Source organism: Puntigrus tetrazona, chromosome 17 (genome assembly GCF_018831695.1).
Source record: "Puntigrus tetrazona isolate hp1 chromosome 17, ASM1883169v1, whole genome shotgun sequence".
In the NCBI taxonomy this organism is placed as follows: Eukaryota; Metazoa; Chordata; class Actinopteri; order Cypriniformes; family Cyprinidae; genus Puntigrus; species Puntigrus tetrazona.
In genome coordinates, this window is record NC_056715.1 from 11,240,325 (window position 1) to 11,264,544 (window position 24,220).

General features: G+C 38.2%; 1 protein-coding gene across 1 annotated transcript in view; it reads right to left on the bottom strand.

The window, feature by feature from the left end:
- ush2a (Usher syndrome 2A (autosomal recessive, mild)) overlaps window positions 1-24,220 on the bottom strand; it is a 176,961-nt gene that overhangs the window by 95,795 nt on the left and 56,946 nt on the right. The window contains exons 23-35 of the mRNA XM_043262307.1: window positions 21,472-21,602; window positions 16,851-16,977; window positions 16,251-16,352; window positions 15,987-16,175; window positions 15,757-15,887; window positions 14,829-15,105; window positions 14,292-14,495; window positions 13,716-13,796; window positions 11,987-12,172; window positions 9,543-9,656; window positions 8,012-8,173; window positions 4,249-4,408; window positions 188-350 (exon numbers count right to left, since the gene is read on the bottom strand). Coding sequence (XP_043118242.1) covers window positions 188-350; window positions 4,249-4,408; window positions 8,012-8,173; window positions 9,543-9,656; window positions 11,987-12,172; window positions 13,716-13,796; window positions 14,292-14,495; window positions 14,829-15,105; window positions 15,757-15,887; window positions 15,987-16,175; window positions 16,251-16,352; window positions 16,851-16,977; window positions 21,472-21,602 — 2,027 coding nt within the window. The remainder of the gene's footprint in view (window positions 1-187; window positions 351-4,248; window positions 4,409-8,011; window positions 8,174-9,542; window positions 9,657-11,986; window positions 12,173-13,715; window positions 13,797-14,291; window positions 14,496-14,828; window positions 15,106-15,756; window positions 15,888-15,986; window positions 16,176-16,250; window positions 16,353-16,850; window positions 16,978-21,471; window positions 21,603-24,220) is intronic.

The window sequence follows — 24,220 nt, forward strand, 5'->3', positions numbered from 1 at the left end:
GTAATGCAGGTTTAAAGTTAGTGTGCTGAAGTGTCAATGTTAAATTTATATGAAATTCAATATGCCTATTTAAAGCCTTATTCTGATAACTTTACTAAGGACAAAATAAACTGAAAGTCACAATGGCGTGATATTCTGCTTTTCTCATTTAGGCGTGTGTATGATGAAAGAGCGAGCAGGAACGCACTGCTATCTGAAACAGGTAGGTTGATCCAGGGACGAGGTTCCGCACTGTATAATCCTCAAAAAGCTCGGAGCTGTTATAGATGGCGGCCGGCTCTTCTCCTAAGGCAGACTGGTACAGCGTGTAGAACTCCAGCAGGCCGTTCACCTCCACTGGAGCAGCCCACCTAAAGAACACCAGAGACAAAACACTGAGTGCGATATCCTGTCACATGACCCCTGTGCTTCCCCTGTGAGAGCTGCATGTACGCCCAGCAGCAGCAGCAGTCGCAGGTAAACCAGTGGACCACCCAGAACCCGGACAGAGTCTAATAAGCCTGATCATGATAACTCTGTCTGAGGATGTGCAGACAGAAATAGGAAAGCCTGGTGGGTGAGCGTTTCACTCTCTAGCTTGACTTTCTAATGGCTAAATTTAGAACAGAGGACAATGCTATCTACTGAAGGATCTATCTGAAAGACAGAATCACACAGGACGACTGAGAGGAGAAATAAAAAAACTCAAAGAGAAATAGTTCTTCATCTTTGGGTGTATTTTGTTGTCCAAGTCTGATTGCAGCAAATGCATTTTCTGATTTTCTGTCAAATTTATTGTTTACCAGCCTTTTAAAAGGTCATGACACCGTTCAATAGCGCTATTTTTTTCGACAAAAATATACTTTTACATTATAGAAATAAGCTAGACTGTCCTCTATTGACACACACACACACAATATTCGAATTTTATTTCTATGCATTTCACATTAATTCATAATGTATATAAGTAGAATGATAAACACTAGACAAGGACAGACCCAACAAAAAGAAAAAAAAACAAAAAAAAACATTTACGTTACTTGATTTGTTATGGTGTTTTCAGTAAAATGCCTATGTTAACACAGCAGAAGTGTTAATTGTTAAGATGATTTTTTTCCCACACATATGAGGAACACAAATAGGACTCATTTTGTAATATGACCTCTCTAATGGAGTCAAATTGAGAGCAAGATTGAGAGCTTAAATCATCTTTGTTGTTTTAAGATGGAAATAGGACAGTAACCTCCTGTGTGATGTGAGGAATCATCAAGTGTCTAAGTACAATGAGTTTGACCTGATGTTTCTCCGACCCTCTTTGTTTCCTTAATTTAGTACGAAGGTCACGAGGGCCTCCTGGTCCACACGGAGCAAACACACCCGCAGGTGACCTTATTCATTATTGTGATTAATTTAGTTTAGGCATAATTTAAATTGCATTTTAAATGGCAAACGACAACGACCATTAAGACCAATCATTGCATAATTGATAAGCAGTTGGATGTAGTATTAATAATATGGCATTTTAATCAATTATAATAAAACCTGAAAAATGCAGATGTTATTTTTCAGCAAACTGTGGGTATAACGCAAAAAATACACACCGTCATATGTTGTCTGTATACTTACTTAAATTCTGAATAACAATAATAATCAAAAAAAAAAAAATAGCTGTCACTTTGGTACATTATTTTGCATCATTTATTTACATTATTTTAACTATAAAAAATATTTCAATGTCCATGATCTATTGCTATTGCTCTTTTTAAATGAATCTAAAATATTTTTTGCCATTCAGTTTTTAAGGCAACATCGCTGTAAATGTAACGAGATGTTAATGTCATACTGAGAGCATTATTCTCGTTTATTCAAGGTGCCGTATACGTTCATGCAGCATGTTTCTGCTGATATTCTGTTTGTGCATATCCTGCAGTCCGGGGTCTCGCAACCTTTCTCACAGGCAAATCGCAACACAACAAAAGAGTATTGAACACATATGATCCTTCACCCTCTCCTATTACGATTCTGCTAACAAGGCAATACCTTTCAAAGGCACTGTATCCACAATTAGACCCTGAGAGAAAAAAAGAGAGAGGGAGAGAGATATCATCTGTAATGTCAAATTACAATACTGTCTTTCTCTCTCTCTCTCTCTCTCTCTCTCTCTCTCTCTCACTCTCCCTCTATCATCATTGCAGCTTCTCGTCCTATTCAAATTGAAATATCCAATGGAAATAAAGCAATAACCATTTCCCCCTCTTGGCGGATGAAGACAATAAATAAGGTGAGTTTCCCTCTGAGGCGCTGCCGTCAGGATAGAGCAGATACATAATGAAGTTATGAAAATCGGTGATGAGACAAATTGGGTCATATACATCTTTTTAATAAATGGCTTACAGAGATCACAAGCTCTCCACCGCCATTAATACGGAGGTAGCAGGAGAATAAAAAGAAAGGCCTTGTGTTTTTTTTCCTTCTTCAATGCCTGAAACGAGCATAATTGAATGAAGGCTGTTGAGGTGGGCTGCTAGAGAGAGAGGGAATGTTGTGAATCTGAGGGGTCAAGGTTTTGCTGGTTCGCTCCGCCCCGTCAAGCCCTGTTACTACACTGTGACAAATGTATTTTAGTATATTATTTGTAAACAGCGATTATTTAATTATATTATATAATGCATTATATTTATATTTTATACATACATTACAATATATTCTAGAAGAGGTTTTAGCAGATCCCAGTTCTCCAGATTCTTTATAAAAGCATGGCTTCACAGCTCATGGTAGTTACCGGTGAAGGGTTTAGGGCACTGCACCTGCCAATCACAACTGTCATGACACCATTTGCCAAATTTACTGCTCAGTTGATTGGTCAAAACATCCTGAGCACCGTTAAGCAAAGATGGCAGATTTTAAATTGCGTGCTTTCTGGGAGACAACCGAGCAAATGCCATTAAGATGAATGGGAAGGCTAAAGGATAGCTCTCTCTCTCTCCAGGTATTACAGGCCTCCTCGGGCGGCGCGGTAGAGGTGGAGTGGTGTGAGTAATTTAATCGCCGCTTTCTGATGGCAGTGAACTGGTGGTGGATTTTGCCACGGTGTAGGTGACAGCTCAAATATATATTCTCCTCGTGGCCCTCTCCTTCTCGCTCTCTCCCTACCTGTAATCATTCAGTAAAGTGATGACATTTTCTTTCTGATGGGAAATGCGTCGGAGCGCTTCTGTCATCTCTCTTGGCCTAAAACAAAGTGTACATAAGTTCAGTTTCCCCATTGCCCCTTGCAGTTCTCTCCAGCTCTTCTTCTATTCTCTCCTCGTCCCCTCGTGTTGTCGTGTGGCATGGTGCCCTCTCTGGGTAGTTCTTAAGTGATGGCAGCGGGGCAGCTGAAGATGAACCTCTAAAGGCTTTCACATAGATTGCTATAGGCCCGGGGTGCAAGCGGCTGGGAAGAATCTTGTGCAGACTCTTTTTTCCCTCACTAAGTCAAGCGGCAGGGGTCAAACGCTAGAGAAAATTCTGCATGCTAAACAGGCCGGAAGAAGGTCGGACTGTGCGTTTTCATACAGTGCAATGAGACGGTCCAGCGTGGGTGCAGGAGTTGAGCATTAGCCCCTAAATCAAGGCCTGCTCCGTTCCTCTGGTTGCTCAACTGCAGCCAGAGGACACGCAAAGACAATAAGGACAAACAGCCAATGGCATGACTGGCGGAAGGGGCGTACTTTATGATTATATGGAAAACACTCAGTTGATTAATGCACCCACGCTGTGGATAGGGACAGCTTCTCAAATTTGACATACGGGTTGGTTGGATAAATCGCTCTAGTGTGAGATTTTTGTGGCGTGGACTTTTTTTTTAAACAGGGGTTATATCGTATCTTCAGAGGGTTATGGTTTGACATGCGGCGCTTAGTTTTAGTATAATGGTGAGGAATAACAAGACCTGAGATGCATTTCGTCCTCTTGCAGAGAGCAAATGTCCGTCACCTCATTAGCGTATCTCTCTGATAAAACATTGTCATATAAAAGGTGAGAACGACCACCTTCACTCCTGTTCATGCCTCGTTAGTGTGCATGTGTGCGTGCCGTCCAAGGACATATCTCGTGAGGGTGGAAAACAGCCTGAAAAGTGCTTTGCACTAAAACACTTTCCCTAAAAATGATTTGATAGAAAAAATTATTTCTATAAAAATTTGATAGAAACAACATAGATTGAAAAATAAACATTTACTTAATCATTGTAATCTCATAATATTAAAAGTTGTCTTTCATACTCACTGTATGTGGATACTGCGGGCATCCAGTACAGTCAGGATGGGTGGTTCTACATGCGTGGGAGGTAACTGACCTGTGAACAGGGTAACCTGGGAGCTGTTGGTGCACCCTTCCTCAGAACAGGCACTCAGCATCAGTTTATGAGGAGTGAACACACCAACACCTGGCCATACGGAAAACATCATTGAGCCAGAAAATTATGAAACCCAATAAAAGAAAGTTATACAATAAACAAAGTTATACAAAACAATCAAACAAGAGTATTTAGGAACAAGACTACGGAAAAATGTTTAATGATCTTTTTCCTTAAATAATTATGCAACTTAATTACCTGCACAAATACAATTTATACCATAACAGTATCGATGTCTATAGTAGCATATTAAACTGTAAACTATGATTTTTACAGTCATTTTAAATTTTTTAAATACAGGATTTCGCAAAACGAAAAGTTTTATTAAATGATAATCTTCACATTTCTGGTTTTGAAATATTTTTAAGAAAAGTAATGTTAAAAAAATCTATTATTTTATTAATTTAAACACTTATTATAAACCAACTGTATTAATATGTCTTAGTATCTTAGTTGTCGATCTATCAGTTCACCATTACATGTACCACTTCATGTAATTCAATATGACCCGAAAGATGTGATCTAATCTCTGATACTGAATTATTATTACATGTTTGGGCTCTACATGTTTGAACTCCTGGCACTGTCTTCCTCACACATAGCAGTCCCTGCTTCCACAAGGCTGGAATCATTTGTTAATCATTTGTACCGGGAAACCAGAGTCGCAAACACTGCCTGATAACGGCGCGTTTCAAAGGTTTCTCTTGACGGGAAGGAGGATCTCTCCTTGAAGCGCCTGAAAGCAGTTTACTGTCAAGGAAGGAGGAATAAAAAAGGTGAGATATTCCAAAATCACAGCGGGGGCAGCTTGGAAGCTGAGCTAAGATATCCTGAAAGAAATTGGAATCCCCGGGTTTGCGCGTGGCGGGGTGAAGGGGAGGGGACGGCAGCCGCAGCAATGCAGCGCTTCATAGCTTCTTATCACATCAGACCTCTGCCTTTACAACGACCCACAATAAATACGGGATACCCCACCGAGCAGACTGAAAATAACATCCTGCCGCACAATGTGTCTTATGAGAAATGCCCTCAAAGCCTCCAGTACATTTTCTGCTTTGGCTCGGGGTTGTAATACATATGTAGTCAGGCATATCTTTAGCTATTCAGGAGAGAAGCTCAGGCTGATCAAAAGGAAGCAGATGTAAACGGAGACCCCGGTGAGGTGCCTCTGAAGGCTTTATGGCTCTTTACACAGACTCAATGTGATATGCGCTCAGGTGGTGGACTGAGGACATTGACTTCAGTGTGACCTTTGTTTATGTGGGTTTGCATGGGACCAGCAGAAACCAGACAAGGTTGAGTGAAAAGAGAGCACACATCATGACAACATCAGCATCGGTTAGGTGCTGCAATAAAATGATATTCGGATACATGGACGCCCCAATGATTACGCTCAGGCAAACTGTAATTTTCAATCTGGATGTTGAATAAGACCCTGCTTTCACTGATTTGTTGGTACCTTTATAGTTTTTCCTTGAAAAACAAGCTGGATATTTTGTTGAAGCCATTAAATGTTTGGTTTTGATCACTCCTTTTAATAAGAACATCTTGAATCTATACCAGTCTTTAGATGTATGACCTGGTTAAGCTCGGGTTATTGTACTTTTTATTAAAATTTGATTATTTGTGCTTACACATATTAAAAAGTTGTACAAAATACAGCTGTAAATAGCACACACAAACAAAAAAGTTATAATAAAGCCTATAATAAATAATATGTTTTTTTTATTTTATTTATTTTCATTTTGTGTTCTTTACAATTGTTTTTAAAACCAATATTTTTTGCCAAAAATATGTCACTCCCTAAAGGATGATGTCATTAAGGCATCATTAAAACCATTACAAAATCATTTTTATTCCAGTGCAAAATATTTCTATTTTAGATAAATACTGTGCTTCTGAACGTTCTAATCATTGTACTATCCTAAAAGAGAAATGCATGTTGGCTTCCACTAAAACATTAAGCAACACAGCTGTTTTCATGATGTATAAGAAATGTTACATTTTATTTGTCAGTTCATTTGTTACATTATAACTACAATAAAATAGTGAGTAATTTTAATTAACAACGTTCTTAATATAAGGCCTTTAGTGTACTTAGACGAGCACCAAATCAGGACAATCGAATTTCAGCTTTCACTTCTAAATAATAAATAACAGATATATACAATAACAATAACAGATATGTTAAAATAGAAATATGTTATGTTACATTTTAGCAATAATTCCCAATGTTACTATTTTCCTGCATTTTTAGTGAAATAAAGTCTTATTTCGTTCCCAGTCTTAAAAAAAAGAACAGCTATTTATAATACGTAAATAAAAAGGCAAAATAAAGGCAAATAAGTATTTCACAAGGTATGCTCGATAATTCCTTTCAATCCAGTAGTAGAATGTCTATGTGTAGGAGTGTATGTGAGGGGAGGAGGGGGCTGACATTCTGAATGATTCATCTCAGTGAGAATATACCTGTCTTGAGTGTAAATTGGCCTTTTGGGGGCTCCATATCATTTAGGCATGCTTCTCACCCCGGGTCAAACGGCGGCTGGAGCATTGGAGCCTTTTAATAAAACATCTCACAATGTTCGTGCATTACCGCCAAGAGCAGGGGCTGCTGCTACTCGCAAAAAGAGCACACGGGGAATAGAAAAAAATAAAACAAACAACAAACAATGGCTGGCTGTTGGCCCTGTCTCCACTGGCAAGATGAAATACAGTAATACAAGTGACGCTCTTTAGAGCCGAGCATCTGCTCCACCTATTCACTGCAGAATTTGATTAAATCAAGAGGAACATGGACAGCCATTCCCTTGGTTCATATCTGGCCTATGTATCCACCATGTGCTCTGAATGCTTTTTTTCTTTGTGTTTTCATAAAAAGGCAGCTCATGGCTTCTGAATTACATTTTTCTGTTATATTCTCTTTTAATTCTATTCACAACTGGTAAACTAAAGCGATTCTGTTTTTTTTAAATGTTTAAAGGAGATACAATACATGGATACAAGGATACACTTATTTCTGTCCTTAGGCAAACAATTTAATAAAAAATGTACAGGTTAACCAGTCACAAGAGAAGTCACTTACATATACTGCACTTATCTTAACAAAACCTGGCTGGTTCTGTAAAATATTTTTGGATAAATATACCTTTAACATGGACTACAGGGGATAAAAATAACTAAAAAGTGGCTTTTTTGGGCCAGTTACACATCAAACAGCATAATGTTGAAGATATTATAAGCAAATTTTATCCACTCTGCATTTTATCCTTACAATATATCTGTTATAACACATATGACATAGTTCAAAGAAAGTCCCCTGAGAAGGTGTGAGTTGCTCTATGCTAATCAACCTCTTATTTTTATTTTCTTGTGTTTCATGCGAAAACATGGATAAAATGAAGCAGCAAGAGCATTTCCTGGAAAAGGGGTTTTGATGTGGTATTCAGTGTTGTGGCACAAATGCTGTTTATATAGTTTAGCTTGTAATGAACGCAGAACACTTCTTTAATTAATGAGTAAAGGTCACAGATCAAGTCAATGCATACTTGACCCTGCCTGGACACTTTCCATTCAAGCAATGAATACCAGGCAGCAAAGACTTGCAAGTCTTGCATTTCAAGTCTTGCTTACCTGTGATATTGAAGCTGGTCATGTTGCCTTGGTACACAATAGTATTGTCTTTGTAGAGGATGTATTGGGTGATGATGCCATTGGGTTTCAGTGGAGGGTCCCAATGGACAGACAGAGAGTTGGGGAAAGAGACTGCAGCAGGTGAAGGAACCTCCTCTGGAGCTATTAAATATATAAGATATGAATAAAATGATCCAAGTGTTAATTAGTTGACTAGTAGAGAAAACAATAAAATAAAATAAAACATAATGATTGATTATTACAAACAATAATTTATTCTATTATTTATTTATTCAAACAGGTCAAATAACAATAATAAAGAATTTCATATGTCACAATGCTTTAGAAATAATAACGATAATAATAAAAAGCAACAACAACAATCAAATAAAAATATATTTAAGGTTCTGCGCCATTTCAGGTCTCTAATCAAATGAATATTTGGGACAAAAACTGTCTCAATGAGCAATTTAGGTCAAATGTGTTTTGATCAAGAGTAAAAATGCAGTTGCTTCTGTAGTTGATATTAAAACAATGTTAAAATTTTCCCTCATTGAGGATCAATACTGTAATTTGGGTTAGCAATCAAGGCCACATCAGATCGATTTTTTTTCACTCTGCGATGACCCATAATGTCATACTATCCTTTAAATAAGGCTATTTAGCCCAGCTTAGATTAAAACGCTATCTACATTTTTAAACCTTTATACTCACCAGCAAAAGAGAGAAATCGGACAATATCAGCCTAAAAACGAGCTAATTTTGTTTTTGGAAGCGGCTCTATTTCTACAATCAGACAAAGAAAATAATTGCTGCTGACAATTAATCTGTCTTTATTCTTGTCGTTTCATGTAGGAAAAAGGCTCTCGGTCAATAGACATGACATTTTTTTCCCCACTGACTGAGGAAGAAGGTTCTTTGTCTTGCCTGTGCGGTCAGACAGATGTGAAGGCAATAAAGAATGAGCCTGGAAGAGTTGAAAGAAAGCGAGAGGAATGATGTTTGCCGCGGTGCGCTCACACCACAGGAGCGATCCTCGTCGGATTGAATGAGAACGGTGGAAATGGGCCGCTTGATTCTCGATTTCATACTTTTCAGCTCCACAATCAATTCTTTTTAGCCCGAACTGTCCTTAGATTTACTTCTCTGCTTGAGTGAAATGAAGAAGCTTTCATTAATCTTTCAGATGCCTTACATTAAGACAAGGCTCTCGCATGAACAATGTAACAGCAATTAAAAAGCCCATTAATCTGCATTACGGCTATTAAAGATGCATGTCATTTAAGGGGAAAGAGTTAAATCCCGCACTTACCCCTGTTCCTAAAACCACTCTCTCCAAAAACGGGCAAAAGAACGAGACGGGGAAATAAAAAAATAAATAAGATGGAGCAATTACAGCCTGGCATTGCACTTTGTCATCAAATTAGTTTGGAGTTTTCAAGCAAATGGCTCGGCACTATTTGAGCCCCTCTCGTCACTTTTATTATTCATCAAAGAAATGTGGGAGTCAGGACCTTCTAAATGACTTTACCCTCTTGTGGAGTGCTGAAGCCGGTGGCGAACGGGCTCTCGCTGCACCCGGTCTGAGTGCATGCCGTTAGGGTAATACTGTAGCTGCTAAAAGGAGCCAAGCCACTTAAAGTGCCTGCGAAAGAAGAGCGGAAGAGAAGGTTTCAGAGAGCAAGAGGCAAATGTCATTCTTTTCTCTTCCATATTTCAAAAAGTAGGCCTCCCCAACTCCGCTTCCTAAAAGACTTAATGCAATGGCTTTTCAAACACAGCATAATATAACCATCACTTCTGATAATAGGTCTGGATTTAAAAAGGTCTTTATTATCAAACAGTAATATCTCCTATTAATCAGATGGATGGAAAGTGATACGGCCTTGCTATTCAGGATATGGGACACTAATGATGTTATTTAATGGATAAAGTGGCTGATGCTATTTAAAGGGGGTTTCTTGCACGTTATGAAAGTCACTATCCAGCCCTGCTGTGATCAATATGCCTCTGACTTTAATTCATTGCTCAGGACTTTTACCCATTAGGGATTGTTTTGGAAGATATTAAAGACGTGGCCTCAGTTCAGTGATGTTTATTATCAGCTGGTCTATTCTGATAAGGTCACATACTGTACATCTAATCGAATCACATTCTGAAACATATCCACCTACCATTTGGAAGTTAGTCAAATTAGTCCCTCATTTATAACAAACATCGTACCTAAAGTAAACATAACATTAATAAAGATAAACACCTGTTTTATATTAATCGCAATTAGTTTTGCATGTTGAAATGTTAGTTTCATTTAGAAACCGGACATTCAGGCTATAAATACTGAAAAAAAACTGTTTTGTGATAATTTATGAATCAGAACAGACGCCCTCGGCAAGTGCTGCTTTTAATTCATTTGTAGACTTTAAAACTGGATTTATTTTTTTAATTTGTCATCCAAAATAAAGGCAGGATCCTTTAATGGAGCGTATGAGTGAATCTTTGGCTAGCTTCCACTGTATCCATGTAGCAGACAGATCTTGGAAGAGTTGGAAGGTAAACACCCCAGCCGAGCTATAATTGGCCAGGTAAGTGTAACTTTTTTTTTTTTTTTTTTTGTGTCAGACGTCTTTTAATTCAATTAAGAGCCTGACCTGCTCTCCTCTCGTTACCCACTCATTTGCTTTCGGAGTTTTTATCTGCCCGTGTAATTCTGCTTTTGGTGTCATGGCTATCATAAATTAGTGCGGCTTAGGCTTGCGCAGGTTGAAGCGTGCCAAGAACAAGGCAAAAAAAAAAGTCTTCTTGTTACGCTTTGCCCGGAGACAGAGTATAGCCACAGTGATTGGTCATCTGAGAACGTAATCGTTGTTTCAAGATCCTCATTTGTTCTTTGAAGTAATTTCAAGTAACCAAGCAGATTTTCAGTCTATAAACTTGCAATGTCACATAGGGAACACTGCCGTGACTACAGACCGTCTGGGGCATTAATGCATTTTGCTTTTAAAGGGACAGTTCATCAAAACAACAAGAATTGTGTTATTTACACACCCTCTTGACGTTACAAACTCATATGGGTTTATGTCCTCTAAAAATACAAACTAAACGATCTTGAGGAGAATATCTAGGCTTCTATCTTATATACAATAAAAGTGAATAGAAACCAGGGGCTGTTATCTTTCAAAGAGAACAGAAAGTGGTCTTGTGCACTCTATTTTGAGATTTCTTAAGCCATATGATGTTCCTCAGTGTTAGGAACTAAAATCAAAAACTTTTTACTTACTCCCTGAAAATCCTGATTTATAGTCATGGTTACCACTGACTTTCTACTCAATTGTATATTAAAGTTGTAGTATATATATATATATATATATATATATATATATATATATATATATATATATATATATATATATACACACACATACATACATACACACACACACACACACACACACACACACACCTTACAGTTTGTAACATATTTAAGTACACAAATACAGTGATTTTAAAACTTTAAAGAAGTGCACTTATACTGATGTGTACTTTACAATTTTAACACAGTTCTGAAGAAAAAGTACTAAAGTACATTTGACAGTACAACAAAATAATATTTCAAAGACCATAGAAGTAATTATGAAATTCCATTTAAAAATCTATGCTTACGTCCTAACTTACTGCACATGACATTTAAGTATGCTCTATAATAATCACTCCGGTTAAAAGTGACTCCATGCAAGGTTTTATTTTCCATTTTTTCGATGAACAAATATTTTAAAGGTATTTTAGGCATTTTGCACAGCCATTTATGGTCAGCTAAATTAATAGTAAAATTAAAATAGTCAATTTCATGAAATAATTAAGAATTACCTTGATAACTTAATGTGAAGTATGTTTTCAAGCCATTAAAATGGCCCCAAACAGAACACGAGGGTTAAAAGGTGTCAGAGCCAAGCTCCAGGTGGACGGGGTGGCCCTTACCTGTCAGGTGCTGAGAGTGGGGGAAGGTGGCGCTGATGGGGGGCGAGGAGGGACGGTCCCGGCTGTACGCTTTCAGTACGTACTTCTCAATTACACCTCTGACCTCCGCCGGCTCCTCCCAGCTCACCTCCACGCTGGAACCATTTACACTCCCAACTCTGGAGGGAGGCAGCACACTTTGTGGAACTGTACAGGAAATAATAGGTGAGAGAGACACATGGAGAAGCAAAGCAGGAGAAAAAGAGAGAGAGAGAGAGGCAAAGTAAGGGGGAGGAGAGGAACGAGAGTGTGAGAATCCAATTGGGAAGGAGAGAAAGTGTGTGTCAGGCCAAAGAAAAGCAGCACACACATTCCTCACTTTTAATAGACACAGTAAATCATATCTAACCATTAGCATAAATACAATTTATTAGAGTTGTAACTTTTTCAGCACTGATTTAATATGACTGTACATCCAGCGTTCATTCTGGGCTATATTTCACGCCCATCAAGAGACGGCTTGCTTTCTCTCCAGGATTCACATTTTAGGGGGCATAAATAAAACAGTCAAACATATGCAGAAATGCAACAAGCATCATTTATGATGTGTCACAGACAACAGAATCTCTTTAACACTCGTTTATACAGTCAAAACAAGCCAGACAGCAGACGTGTGTGATATATCCGCCACTGGAACGCTGGTCTGACCTATAATGCGGTGTATACACGTTTAAGTAGGAAGTCCTTGTGATTCATCATCTGTACCAACAGGGCTGCTGTTACAAATTACTGAGGTTTCCTTAACTAAATAACACTGCTACCGAACGGCAGGAAGTAAATGCGTAACTATACGGAGAGAGAAAAAAAAGCCTGACAGAATTAATTTTTGATCACTGCTTTAGCAAACTCATTCCTGATGGATAAAATCAAAGCCTGATTTCTATTTCTCATAAACAAAATCTATTTTTTTCATACAATTCACATAAAAAATGTGTTGGAACAGGCAATTCACATTGTAGTAACTGTCAAATATGTCATTTAAAAATACACATTTATAACCATTAAAATTAAGCCATATTTCATAACCCAATGTAGCTTGCAATGTCTACTGGGATTTTTTGTGCTTAATATACACAATTAAATTAAATTAGTATTTAACCATTATTTCACATATCTAAGCCTCTTTGTCTCAATAAGGACACCTCCACCATCTCTCTTTGTCTCTCTCTCTCTCTCTCTCGCTCCCAGACAGCATCTTCATCTGTAATAAGGCAGTGTGTGTGATGCACGCTCTCACTGAGGGCTTCTCGATAAGCTATCTTCAAGCACATCTCATCTCCTTGACTGCTACATATATTGTGCAGATAAGAATAAAATGGGTTGGCCTGAAAACTATGACACAAACAAATATCAGTATGGAGCCTGTAGTGCTGGCTAAGTTGTAGGCCTTTTTGTCTCAGGTGAGAAAGTAAGTGTGTGTGTGTTCAGTATAAATGACTGTAAAGTACAAATAGTAGCCAGAATACACTGTATTTTTGGGGACACAAACAGCACTTTATCTATTTACCTAATTACATGTAATTTATAATGTAATTTCTTCCTGTGACTGCTGAATTACCATTTCAATCATTATTATGTATCATTACTCTGGTCTTCAGTGCCACATTACCCTTTAATAATCATAATATGCTGATCAGTGTTGATATATATATATATATGACATTTGACTGCCAATTGTCACGTGCCTTACCAGTCTCTCTACTGCGCCCCTGCTGCCATGGCCCGGCGGTCCAACCTCCTTCTCCTGACGCCATCACTCTGTATAAATACTCTGTACACAAAGAGTACAAAAAATTTAAAAATAAATATGCTTTGTCCATACTATTCAGTATACCGTTCATTTCCCTGAATGTTTCCCTCGTTGATGCGTAACCCTGCTCACAGTAACCCACAAACTGTTTCTCGCTCCATCTCCATCACTCACAAGAGAGGTACCTCGGCTATATTTGTCCGTGCGCATTAGCTAAGGTGCAGTTCTCAACAGTTTTGCAGTATTGCTGATGAAGGGGACAGCAGTAGCCGTTTTAGATATGACCTCTCCACGCCCCTGGTGTCGTGTCTGTGCCCATCGCTGGGCTGAACATATTATGTTGTTCTTCTGTTTGGTCTTTACAATAACAAACCCCAAGCAGGAAGGACAAATCAGGCCAAACAATCGCCTGACAAAGGCAGGCAGCGCGAGGCCAAAATAGCTGCGGGTCAATGAGTCTTGGCTACCGCGCTGGTGGGGATGTGTTTGCGAAAAGGGGTCGGATGCTGCTTTTACCCGTGAAGGGCTGCAGTGTCAGGTCCTCTGCGCTCCTGTCTCTGCCCGTGTACACCAGAATGGAGTCGTTTCCCCTGCAGTTAACGCTGGTGTCAGCTGACAGGCATCCATCCAGATTGACTCTGACAGCACTGCTGGACACGGCCGCCAAGCTTACGACAGGCCCGCGTGCGAATCTAACATCCCTGATGCAGCCGCCAAAACCTGCAGCGCAGCACAGACCAGGATGAAAGAGAGACAAAGACAGAAGGAGAGACAAAGGGAGAAAGATGTTAAAGTCACATTCCGAACCGGCTGGATTAATCTGAAACAACAAAATCTGTCAGCAAACTCCAGTACCTGAACATTTTCATCAATTATGTTATTTTAAAACATGATTCTGTAACGTCAATCAGAGATCATAATGAAGAATTCAAAGAATTAAAAACAGAGCTTGCATTAAAGTCAGAGCATTATATCAGATTGTGCTTCCAACTTGAGGTTTGAGTTGGAGGTTTTCAGGATAATAAGCTGATAAATATCCACCAAGTGACTTACCGTGCAGAAAGCTGTGTTTGCTCAGGGCTGGGTGCTTTACTCCAGGTGGGACTCCCCCTAGATAGAGTGGGGAGCTGATAGTCAAAGGGCCGCCCACGCCTTTTCTTTCCTGTTCATACATGTCATTGAGTCCAGCGCTCGCTAACGGGCCTCTCTTTAGCACATTTACAGTGTTCCAGCCCCCGTCACAGTAGGACAGGCCCACCCATACACTCAACTCTGCCGTCTGTTCACCCCAACGCAGAACCCAGAAGAGAACGCCGCCCTGCAGCTCTGCCTGGATGTCATGAAGACACAAACAACAGTTACAGAGAGGTTTTGAAACACTTCACATATATAGGTGGTCCTTGTAATTCTGTCTTTGATTACTCATTCTCATTGTTGTTTATGTTCAGTTTAAAGAGTAAACAATATATCTGCTTGCGTACGCTCCTTATGTATGTGATACTCTCCAAAATGGTGCTATAGAATAAAGTAGTTGTTTGTGTTTTCTTTGGGTACAAATATTGCCTTATATCTTGTAGCATCATAAAATTAAGTTTGAACTACTGAAGTCACAGATTATTTTAACAATGTCCTTGCTATGTTTCTAAGCCTTGATCATTTTAGGATCCTTGCTGTCTATAGGTGGGTGAGAGAGATCAAAATGAATAAAAAAATATCTTAATTTGTGTTCAGAATATGAATGATGGTCTTACAGGTTTGGAACGGCATAAATATAATTAATGACAGAATATTCATTTTTGGTTGAAATATCCCTTTCAGCACAAGTCAAGTGCAGTGACTAATTAAAAAGTCACAATATCTAAATGTACAAAATTGCATTTAAATGTAAGAATATTTTTTGGGTTTATTTGTGGAATTAATGTTTAATAATTTACTGCAAAAAAACAAGCAAACTTTAAAAATTTGTTTTAAGTAAACTTACCAAAATGAAATCTTTCCCATTTATATCATAAGCGAACAACAGCATTGCATTTAGCTGATCAGTTTTGAACTCGAATGACATTTCAAAATAATCTCCTCCAGTGAATATTTCAGGCTTGACTTTCAGAAACCCTGAATATAAAAATTGAAGAAACAGACTCAATTAGAAAATCTCAAAATTAACACTACAAATTATCAGACCATGTGAAAAAAGCCTAAAGCAGGAAGTACCATGTCCTAGGAAGTACGCCCCAACTTCAGAGACAGCAGGGCAGCCCTCCCAGCTTTCATAGGTCTCATGTTTTTCGAGTGCTGTGTCCCAGTCCAGAGGCTCCCATGCATCAGCTGTGCCGCTGGATATCTGCACCATCACATCCCTCAAACACCCAGCAAACCCCTGCTGCACCAGCTTGGCTGGACCTGTATATATAACAAGCAATTGTAACTCTTTGTAGATATTGTCTATCAAAATATTATAATATAGAGATAAATTACCAGTATCTTGTCTAAAAATGGTGAAATTCTCTGGTATCCCTCCTATGAAAACACCCGTGTTCTGACCGATGATGGTGCTCCCACTTGTAGCTGATGCTGATCCTGTTGAAGGAAAAAAATATGACCTGATACCCCTGAACATGTGCCAATGCTAAATCAATACAATAATGTTCTTCTGAGACGGTTCCTGGCTAGTCTAATAATCAGAGCAGGGCGCAGCAGTATTTTAACAACTTTATTGTTATATTCCAATGGTTTCAGTTGGTGCTAGTGCAGATAAAGTCATATTACTCAAAAAGAGTGACTGAGATAAAGCAGTCCTCCCTCTGGTGGAAAAAATCCCCTGAGACCGCTTTGAGACAGGAAGCGGGAGACTCCGCTTCACACCTCCAGCCTTAATTGAAATGTAAGTTCAGAAAAGGAGAGGCTTCTTTGGCCTAATTATTCTAATCACACAATGAATGGCAACGATTAACCTTGATAATTCCTTTGCTAGAAATCTGTTCAAGTGGGGGGTTTTACAGGCACTGAATAAGCGAACAGGACAGAAGTGAGGGTACGGGACTCGCCTATGAATATCATATGTGTGTGCATCATTACCGCTGTATTGATTGTCGACAATGATTGTTCCCACGGCCTGTTTCCTGGTAGCGATCAGATGGTGCCACTGGTTGTCATTATAGCGTCTACCTCCATCGTTGCGAGGGCTGAGGGCCACGGCTGAGGCCTAGCATCAAACGCTGAGGGTTAATCACTCGCTCATCATGAACACAACGCACACACTGCACAAATGATGGCTGATCAGCAGCTTTAGGAGGAAACATTCCCCTCCCTTAGAGCTACATAAACTAATGTAAACACTTTCAATATAAACAGAATGTGGGAATGCAACTTCATTTTGTAAAGTTGTAACGATTGTAAATTGATTTCAAATAACTGAAAATGACATAACTAAATGCCAGGAAAACATTTGAATGGTTGGTTAAGTTTTGTTGGAAGGTTAAAAAAAAAGTTTATAAAGCATTTAAACAAATTAACAAACTAACTATAAGACAGACAGACAGACAGAGTGATAGTTCTATCATGACAACACTTTGACAACACATGACAAGATTTTAGCATGTTAAGGGTTATTGTTTATTATTTTAGGTAATTATTGTTATTGCTGCAGGTGTTGGTTATTGCCGCTGCTATTGCTGCAAAGTACACAAACTTGCTACTGCCAATATATATGCCAGTATGATGCCATGAGTAGTTAAGATATACTGCTGCTGCACAAAATAAAATATATAAATGAACCCATAGCAGATCAATACAGGTGGAGCTGGGGAAGGTGGAGCATATCAAAGGAATCCCTAAAGCATGGAGCGAAATACACTAGTGAATGCTGATCAGCCATTTAAATTGAAGTCAGTAAGTTATTGGCTGTAGGGGTGTCAAAATTTAAATGTGCATCATGATGCGGACATGGACAATTTTGCATAGATAATCGAGGTCATATGACGTCATTCGCATACACACTTATCATGCAAGTATTAAAATGGACTCTCTATTTCAAAATCTGAGCTTGGCTTTTCCTTGCCTATGGCACGTGTGCGCTCTAGAGACAAATTCATTGCACAGAATATGTGCTGGGAGACGCGAGTGCATTGCTTCCACATGCTGTTATTTTAGTTTTTTTACTTATATGCTCTTATTCTGCAGTTTGTAATGCAGCATGTATTAAAGACATGAAGCTCACGTACTGACAGACATCCACGCGCACTTTGTCTTTGTTTGTCCTAAAGCTTGTGAAGCAGTTAAACTTGCAACCCCCGGTAGATCACAGAAATTGTTCCTTAATTTTCTGAAAGCAAAAACATTTAACTCCAGAGCTGGCATTAAAATAAGTTTAAAGCTCAATAAAAGTGCAAAGTCACTGGATGTAACAGGTAGGCATAGTAAGGAGACAGTAGACAGTAGTGGTCACAAACTGGTCACACTGATATACATTCAAAGCTAACTTTGAGCATTTATGCTGCGATAGCTTAAAGTCTACAGAGGAGAAGTTGGAGATGAAGTTGAAAAACTAGCAGCAGAACCCCTCTTGGCACAAAACTCAAGCCACTGAGGAATTCTGCCCGGAGATAGGACATTCCCCAAAAGCAGTAAATTTCATGGGCTGGCACCATCAACATAAGATGGGGTTATTGTCCTGCTAAAATATGACATCATTCAGGTTCATACACTTAACAGCCTGACTGAGTGCTCTGCAGTGAAAGCACAGAGACACAAAGTATCGCATCTCCTCTTTGTGATGAAGATTTAATGATCAAATCAATATGTGTGGATGCTGAGGGAAGTCAGCCCTGTGATATGCTTACTGCAGAGAGAGAGAGAGAGAGGGAGGGAGAAGAAGAAACAGCTTTAGGGAGAAGTCAGGACAGACACAACACTGCATTCCTATCCCTCCTCCCTTTGAAAGTATTCAGTGGGGCTTCTTTTACGATGGGAGATCAATTCTGTCACAACAACTAAAAGCCTTTCTGAATAAAATCATCTGCCAGCGGTTTAACAGCTAACTTTAATTATGCCAGACAAAAATGTGTTTACTAAATAAGCGTGTTTATTTTAGATGAAGAATAAAAAAATCATATCAGTCTAGTTTAGTGAGAGACAAACCTGTCAACGACGTCAGGACCTGAACATCTGATGCAACGTATTCAAGTTTCAGTCACGTGCCGTAAGCATTAGGGAGTCCTAATGACTGAACCCTAAACGATCAGTCACAGCATTCATCAATTTTAAGAAAACATTGAAGCAAGGCTAGAGGATATTTACACCACAAATCATCTACTTGCATAAATTAATTGCTAATTGCACTCATGAATTATCAATTAGGTCTCGTTTCAAGGGAAATTTTTTTGAGGTAAACATACAGATACTGAGATATGCTCAAAGGAATGGCTCAGCCAAAACTGAAATTCTGTTTTCTTTTATTTACTCTCATGTCTTTTGTCCTTCACTTCTTTCTTCCATGCAATGCAAAAAGAGACGGATGGATGCGCCGGCCATTTTATTTCTTGTACGTGCATAGAATTTGGCCTCAAACTTGCCTTAAAAATACCATTAAAAGTCCATACTACCTATAGAAAGTGTGCAATCCTGTATTAAAAAGTCATATAATAGTTTTGTTTTAGAAAAAGACCAAAAGTTAAGCCATTAGGCTATTCACTGAAAATATCTTTACCAGTCTGGAAACCACCATGACTGATCTGTTGAGCAAATCAGTCAGACCATTTATTTAAACCAGAAACAGTAAATATCCACTCAGTAGAAATATCCAATTCATTTCAACTATTATATCAAAGAAATGTTTTTTTTAGTATTTTTTTACTTAAGGGCCAACACACTGTCCAACACATTTTTTAAAGATAATAAAAACATTTTCTTTAGTTTCTCTGGCATAATTCTGAGAAGGTTGCTTGGTTTTATTTAATTTATTACAGAAACTAGATGAATGAAAGTAATTACCACAATTCATTTTGTGATTTTAAAATATCCCAAATTAGCCTGTGTTTTTTTAATATACATTTTATTATACAATTAAATCATTTTAAGTCAGTGATACCTCTCAGTGAGCCCTAGATCCACTGCTTTAAAATGATCCAATTCACAAATCCAAAGAATATAAACATATAAAAAACAGAAATGATTCAGTCTAAAGTTCTCGCTTTAACTATAAAAACTAATGGTCAATGGAATACAGTGAGCATGGCGAAAAGAATTTACGCACTAACTCTCCAAAGAGTTCATTAAAGATCTGTTCCACAACAGTCCTATAGAAACTGCTATAGGTTTTGGTGATGTAGTGTGTGTCATTAACATAGTGAGCAGCGTACTCTTGCTTAATAGCCCTTGAGTTTGTTTAAGATGAAATGGGCGCTGTCCATGCTACTAATGCAACTAATCATGCCCATGGGCCTTGAAGAGACCTTCTCTCCTCACTGTATGCCTGGAAACCACTCATCACTCTCTTATCTCTAAGAGACTCAGATAAGGAGACATCGGGAAAAAAACAGCATCATTTGTGACAGCCTTTACAGGAACTAAATACGCTTTCATGAGACAGTGTTTCATAAAATGCTCATTAATTTCATCATTAGAAAGAGTGTGTGGGGAAGCATACCAGTTCCCTGTGTCACGCTCAATTAGCATCCCATGGTGCTAATCCCATTAGAATTGTTGAATTCGTTAATGGGGGAACTAATGGGCATGCTATCAGGGGACATTAATTGGGCATGACACCACTTTTAGTTATAATTATCAAACTACCCCGACAAAATGTGTTTACGAATGCAAAACCGGCAATATTCGGCAAATGCCGCTTATTGGTGGGGAGAGTTTCTCGGTGGTCTCCTGGACACTAATGTGAAATCATCTTTCATGATTGCTTTCATCATCAGAGCAATAGACTCAACCCCGCATGCTAGTGCTGCGGAGTGCATAATTAGCATGCTATTGCTATTCCCACCCAATGTCTGCGGGTAACGAGTTAATTGGTCTCAAACACTCTTTTAGCTGAAGTTTTTAGCACAGAAGAACTTGATAGTTCATCCATCAAAATGCACAAATGTATGTCTAAAGCAGTTATTAAAGTAGATATTAAAATTCTGGCCGATACGATAAGTTGCTCTTTTTTTTTTACTATTACTAGAGATGGGTATATCAAAAAAAAGAAGAAAAAAAAGGGACTGTGAGAAGCTTGCCATGAGAGATGAAGAAAAATAATAAATTATTATGTAATCAATCTTTCTTTATTTAATCAAGCAGAATCTTTTTCGGTATTGTTAAAACGTGTCAGTATCATATTAAATTTTAGTATAGTCAATTAATAAATGTCAATATTAAATAAAAAACAGTCATACTGTAAATTATTGAATGTATCAACACTACACTACTAAGAAAAAAATATTTGCTAAAAATTCTAAAGTCTACATTAATCAGTGTTATTAAATTATTAGTGTCTTTAAACAAATACTGCAAATGTAACCTAAATGTTAAAAGTGAGCATGCACTATTAAATATTCAACATTGTTAAATGAAATCGCTAATGTCAGCCGACAAACAATATGGTACTGATATATAATACATGCCTGATGTAGAGGTTGGTATCTATTACATTTGAAGGTTTAAAGCCTTTTTTAGTATAAACACACAGCGGTCCATGACCATGATGTACCTGAGGGTCAAAGAGGAAGTATGGACGGCCGTTGTGTATTTGCAGAGCGACATACTCCTCCTGTTCTCCAGGGGAAACTGAAAACAGTATTAGCCCCTCCTCGAAGCGTGTCCGGAAACTCAGCTGCAGGCCTGGGGAGACAGTCAATGCATGCTACATATTACTCCACTGTTTAATCAAAATACTGCAAGAAAACCCATTCTAAAGCTTCATGAAAGCATGTCAAAATGCACGAACACACAGCAAAATTAAATGTATGAGACTGTAAAAGTAAATGACAAAATAAAAAGTGTGAGAAACAGATCCAGTGTGAATGTGCATGAGTGTGTAATGCCTGTGAGAACAAAACATTGAGCAGTGCCTGAATGGTCCCACAGTGCCCGAGCAGATCTACCCTCTAAAGACTTTATCCTAACTAAAAAAAAAAAGAAGAAATCTCCCAGAACTGTTCTTAGTAAACCCTTCCACCACCTGACTTAAAAATCAGACATAAAAAAACACCTTTGAAGTGATATCCCTCTTCAATATAAGTTCATTAATATGTTGAGGACTGTGAGTACAAACCCACTCAAATACAGACTGCTTAGATTAAAAAGATTCCACTTAATCTATCTTTGAATCTCCAGTGGATTGAAGAGGTTGTAAGTCTGGTTGACCTCATGTAGAGCAGCAAGATGTTTCTTCAGGCTTCAGATCTATACAACTGATACAGGGATTATACCATCTGAATACCAACCCTGCAGGACTGACTCTGTATGCTGGATTGAGTTGATAAAACTATTATACATTGCATTTTATAGGATGTATGAAATTTTAAAGTGGCATAAAAGACAAAATGGCAAAATATTTTTTCACCAGAGAATCAGAAAAAAAGTTTCCACAAAAATATTAGGTAGCAGAGCTTTTTATAATATTTTATAACTGCATATGTGTGATGGCTGGATATGTGTAATTTGTATACAGATCAAAGACGTTAAGATGTCCACAGAAAAATAAATTCTGTGGTAACATTATTGAAATAATGTTACATTATAATATAGGGTAACATAATATTTATGCAAAAATTCAAACAACATGCTTATTCTGACTTGTACATATATAAAATATATAAAAGAATATGGAAGCATGATACATTTTGTTGCGTTTTAGATGAGTAAAAAAAATTACTGATAAATGGGCAAAACCTAGGAAAGTGGCAAATTAAAAATAATAATTAGTATTTGATGTCTTTTAATGAGTCATAAATGTTTTTTGTTATAAATATGCCTGAAATTATTGTTACATGAAATTATATTTAGTCGTTAAATTTAGTAAATCTGGTAAAAATTGGTAATATTTACAACAACAAATTGCAATTTAAAGTAGTATTACACTTATTATTATTATTTTTCTTTTTTGGTTAAACCCTCTTTTCGTCTTTGACCAATACGTAAAGTAGACTACAGAAAATAAGAATAAATATTCAAAAACCTTCATTAAAAATGTTTTTGAAATGTGACCCTGTGAAATTTTATGCCCTCACATATTTAACATGACTTTACAGGACAGAACACCTTAATCCAACCCTTAAGAAAGGGTTCTGTAAAGAACACAGAGAGAGATCTTGTCTCATGTTGACCAGACAGTCTCACTCCTGTGGAGGGTGGTGGGGGAGAACCTGGTTCAGAAGTTGTAGGTTCAGCAGAGCAGATCTCTCTGGGGTGATCAGCTATTTTTTGACAAGTGCTTCACATCCATCAGAACGTCTGGTCCATTACAGGAGAGGGAACGTGGAGGCTAAAGGGACATCTGTGGGATTTGGGATCCCAGTGGAGTAGCGTGGCGCTCTACGCACTGACAGGCCTGTCCAGAAAAGCTGTGGTCAGAGGTCTCTCAGGCGCAGGGCCGGTCTGAGCGGGCTGATGAGGAATGAGATTCACCTCTGTGGGTCTCAAGACTAGCACTAAGACGTGGGAAAGATGTGAAGCACTTTTACACGGGGACTGCATCAGCACTTTAGGAAACCGTGTTCAGGGTAATGCACCCACCAAATATAGAGAGAGACTAGAAGATGTATGTACTGTATATACATGTGTGAGTATACACACACACACACACACACACACACAACTGCATACAGTATATACACATTTATTCCACGGTCTGTCTGAATACTCGATTCTGATTGGCTGGCAGGTACGCAGTAAAACCATTTAATGCACAGGTAGTTCCAAGTCAGTTTAATCAATGTTCCATATTAATGCGCTGCTTTAATTGATACACACAATCTCACTCACACACACACACAGAGGGAGAGAGAGAGAGGAAGAGAGAGAGAAAGAGGAGATTGCAAATTGCCTTTGCACACACACACACACACACACACACACACAAACAAATTTGTCAACGATGCTCCATGACTGTTATTAATAAAATACTAGATGCCTACATTAGAGATACTAGATGCCTACATTATATTTCTCAGCATTGAGGTGGTAAACTTGTATTTTTAAACACACAACACAGCTTGACTGTTTGTAAAGAGACGCACAGACGCAGGTAACCCAAACACAGTTGCATCTCTCTCTCGATCGAGAATTAATTCAAATAAACTGAATAATTCATTCAAATAAAAGTACTATTTCTATGTAGTGGGCAGAATGTTAGGGCTAATGAGCTGTAACGGACAAAAATAATGCTTCCGGTCAAATATTGCGCTGCAAAGAGCTGCTGGTTTTAACTTGTCTATAACTTGGAAAATTACAATGCA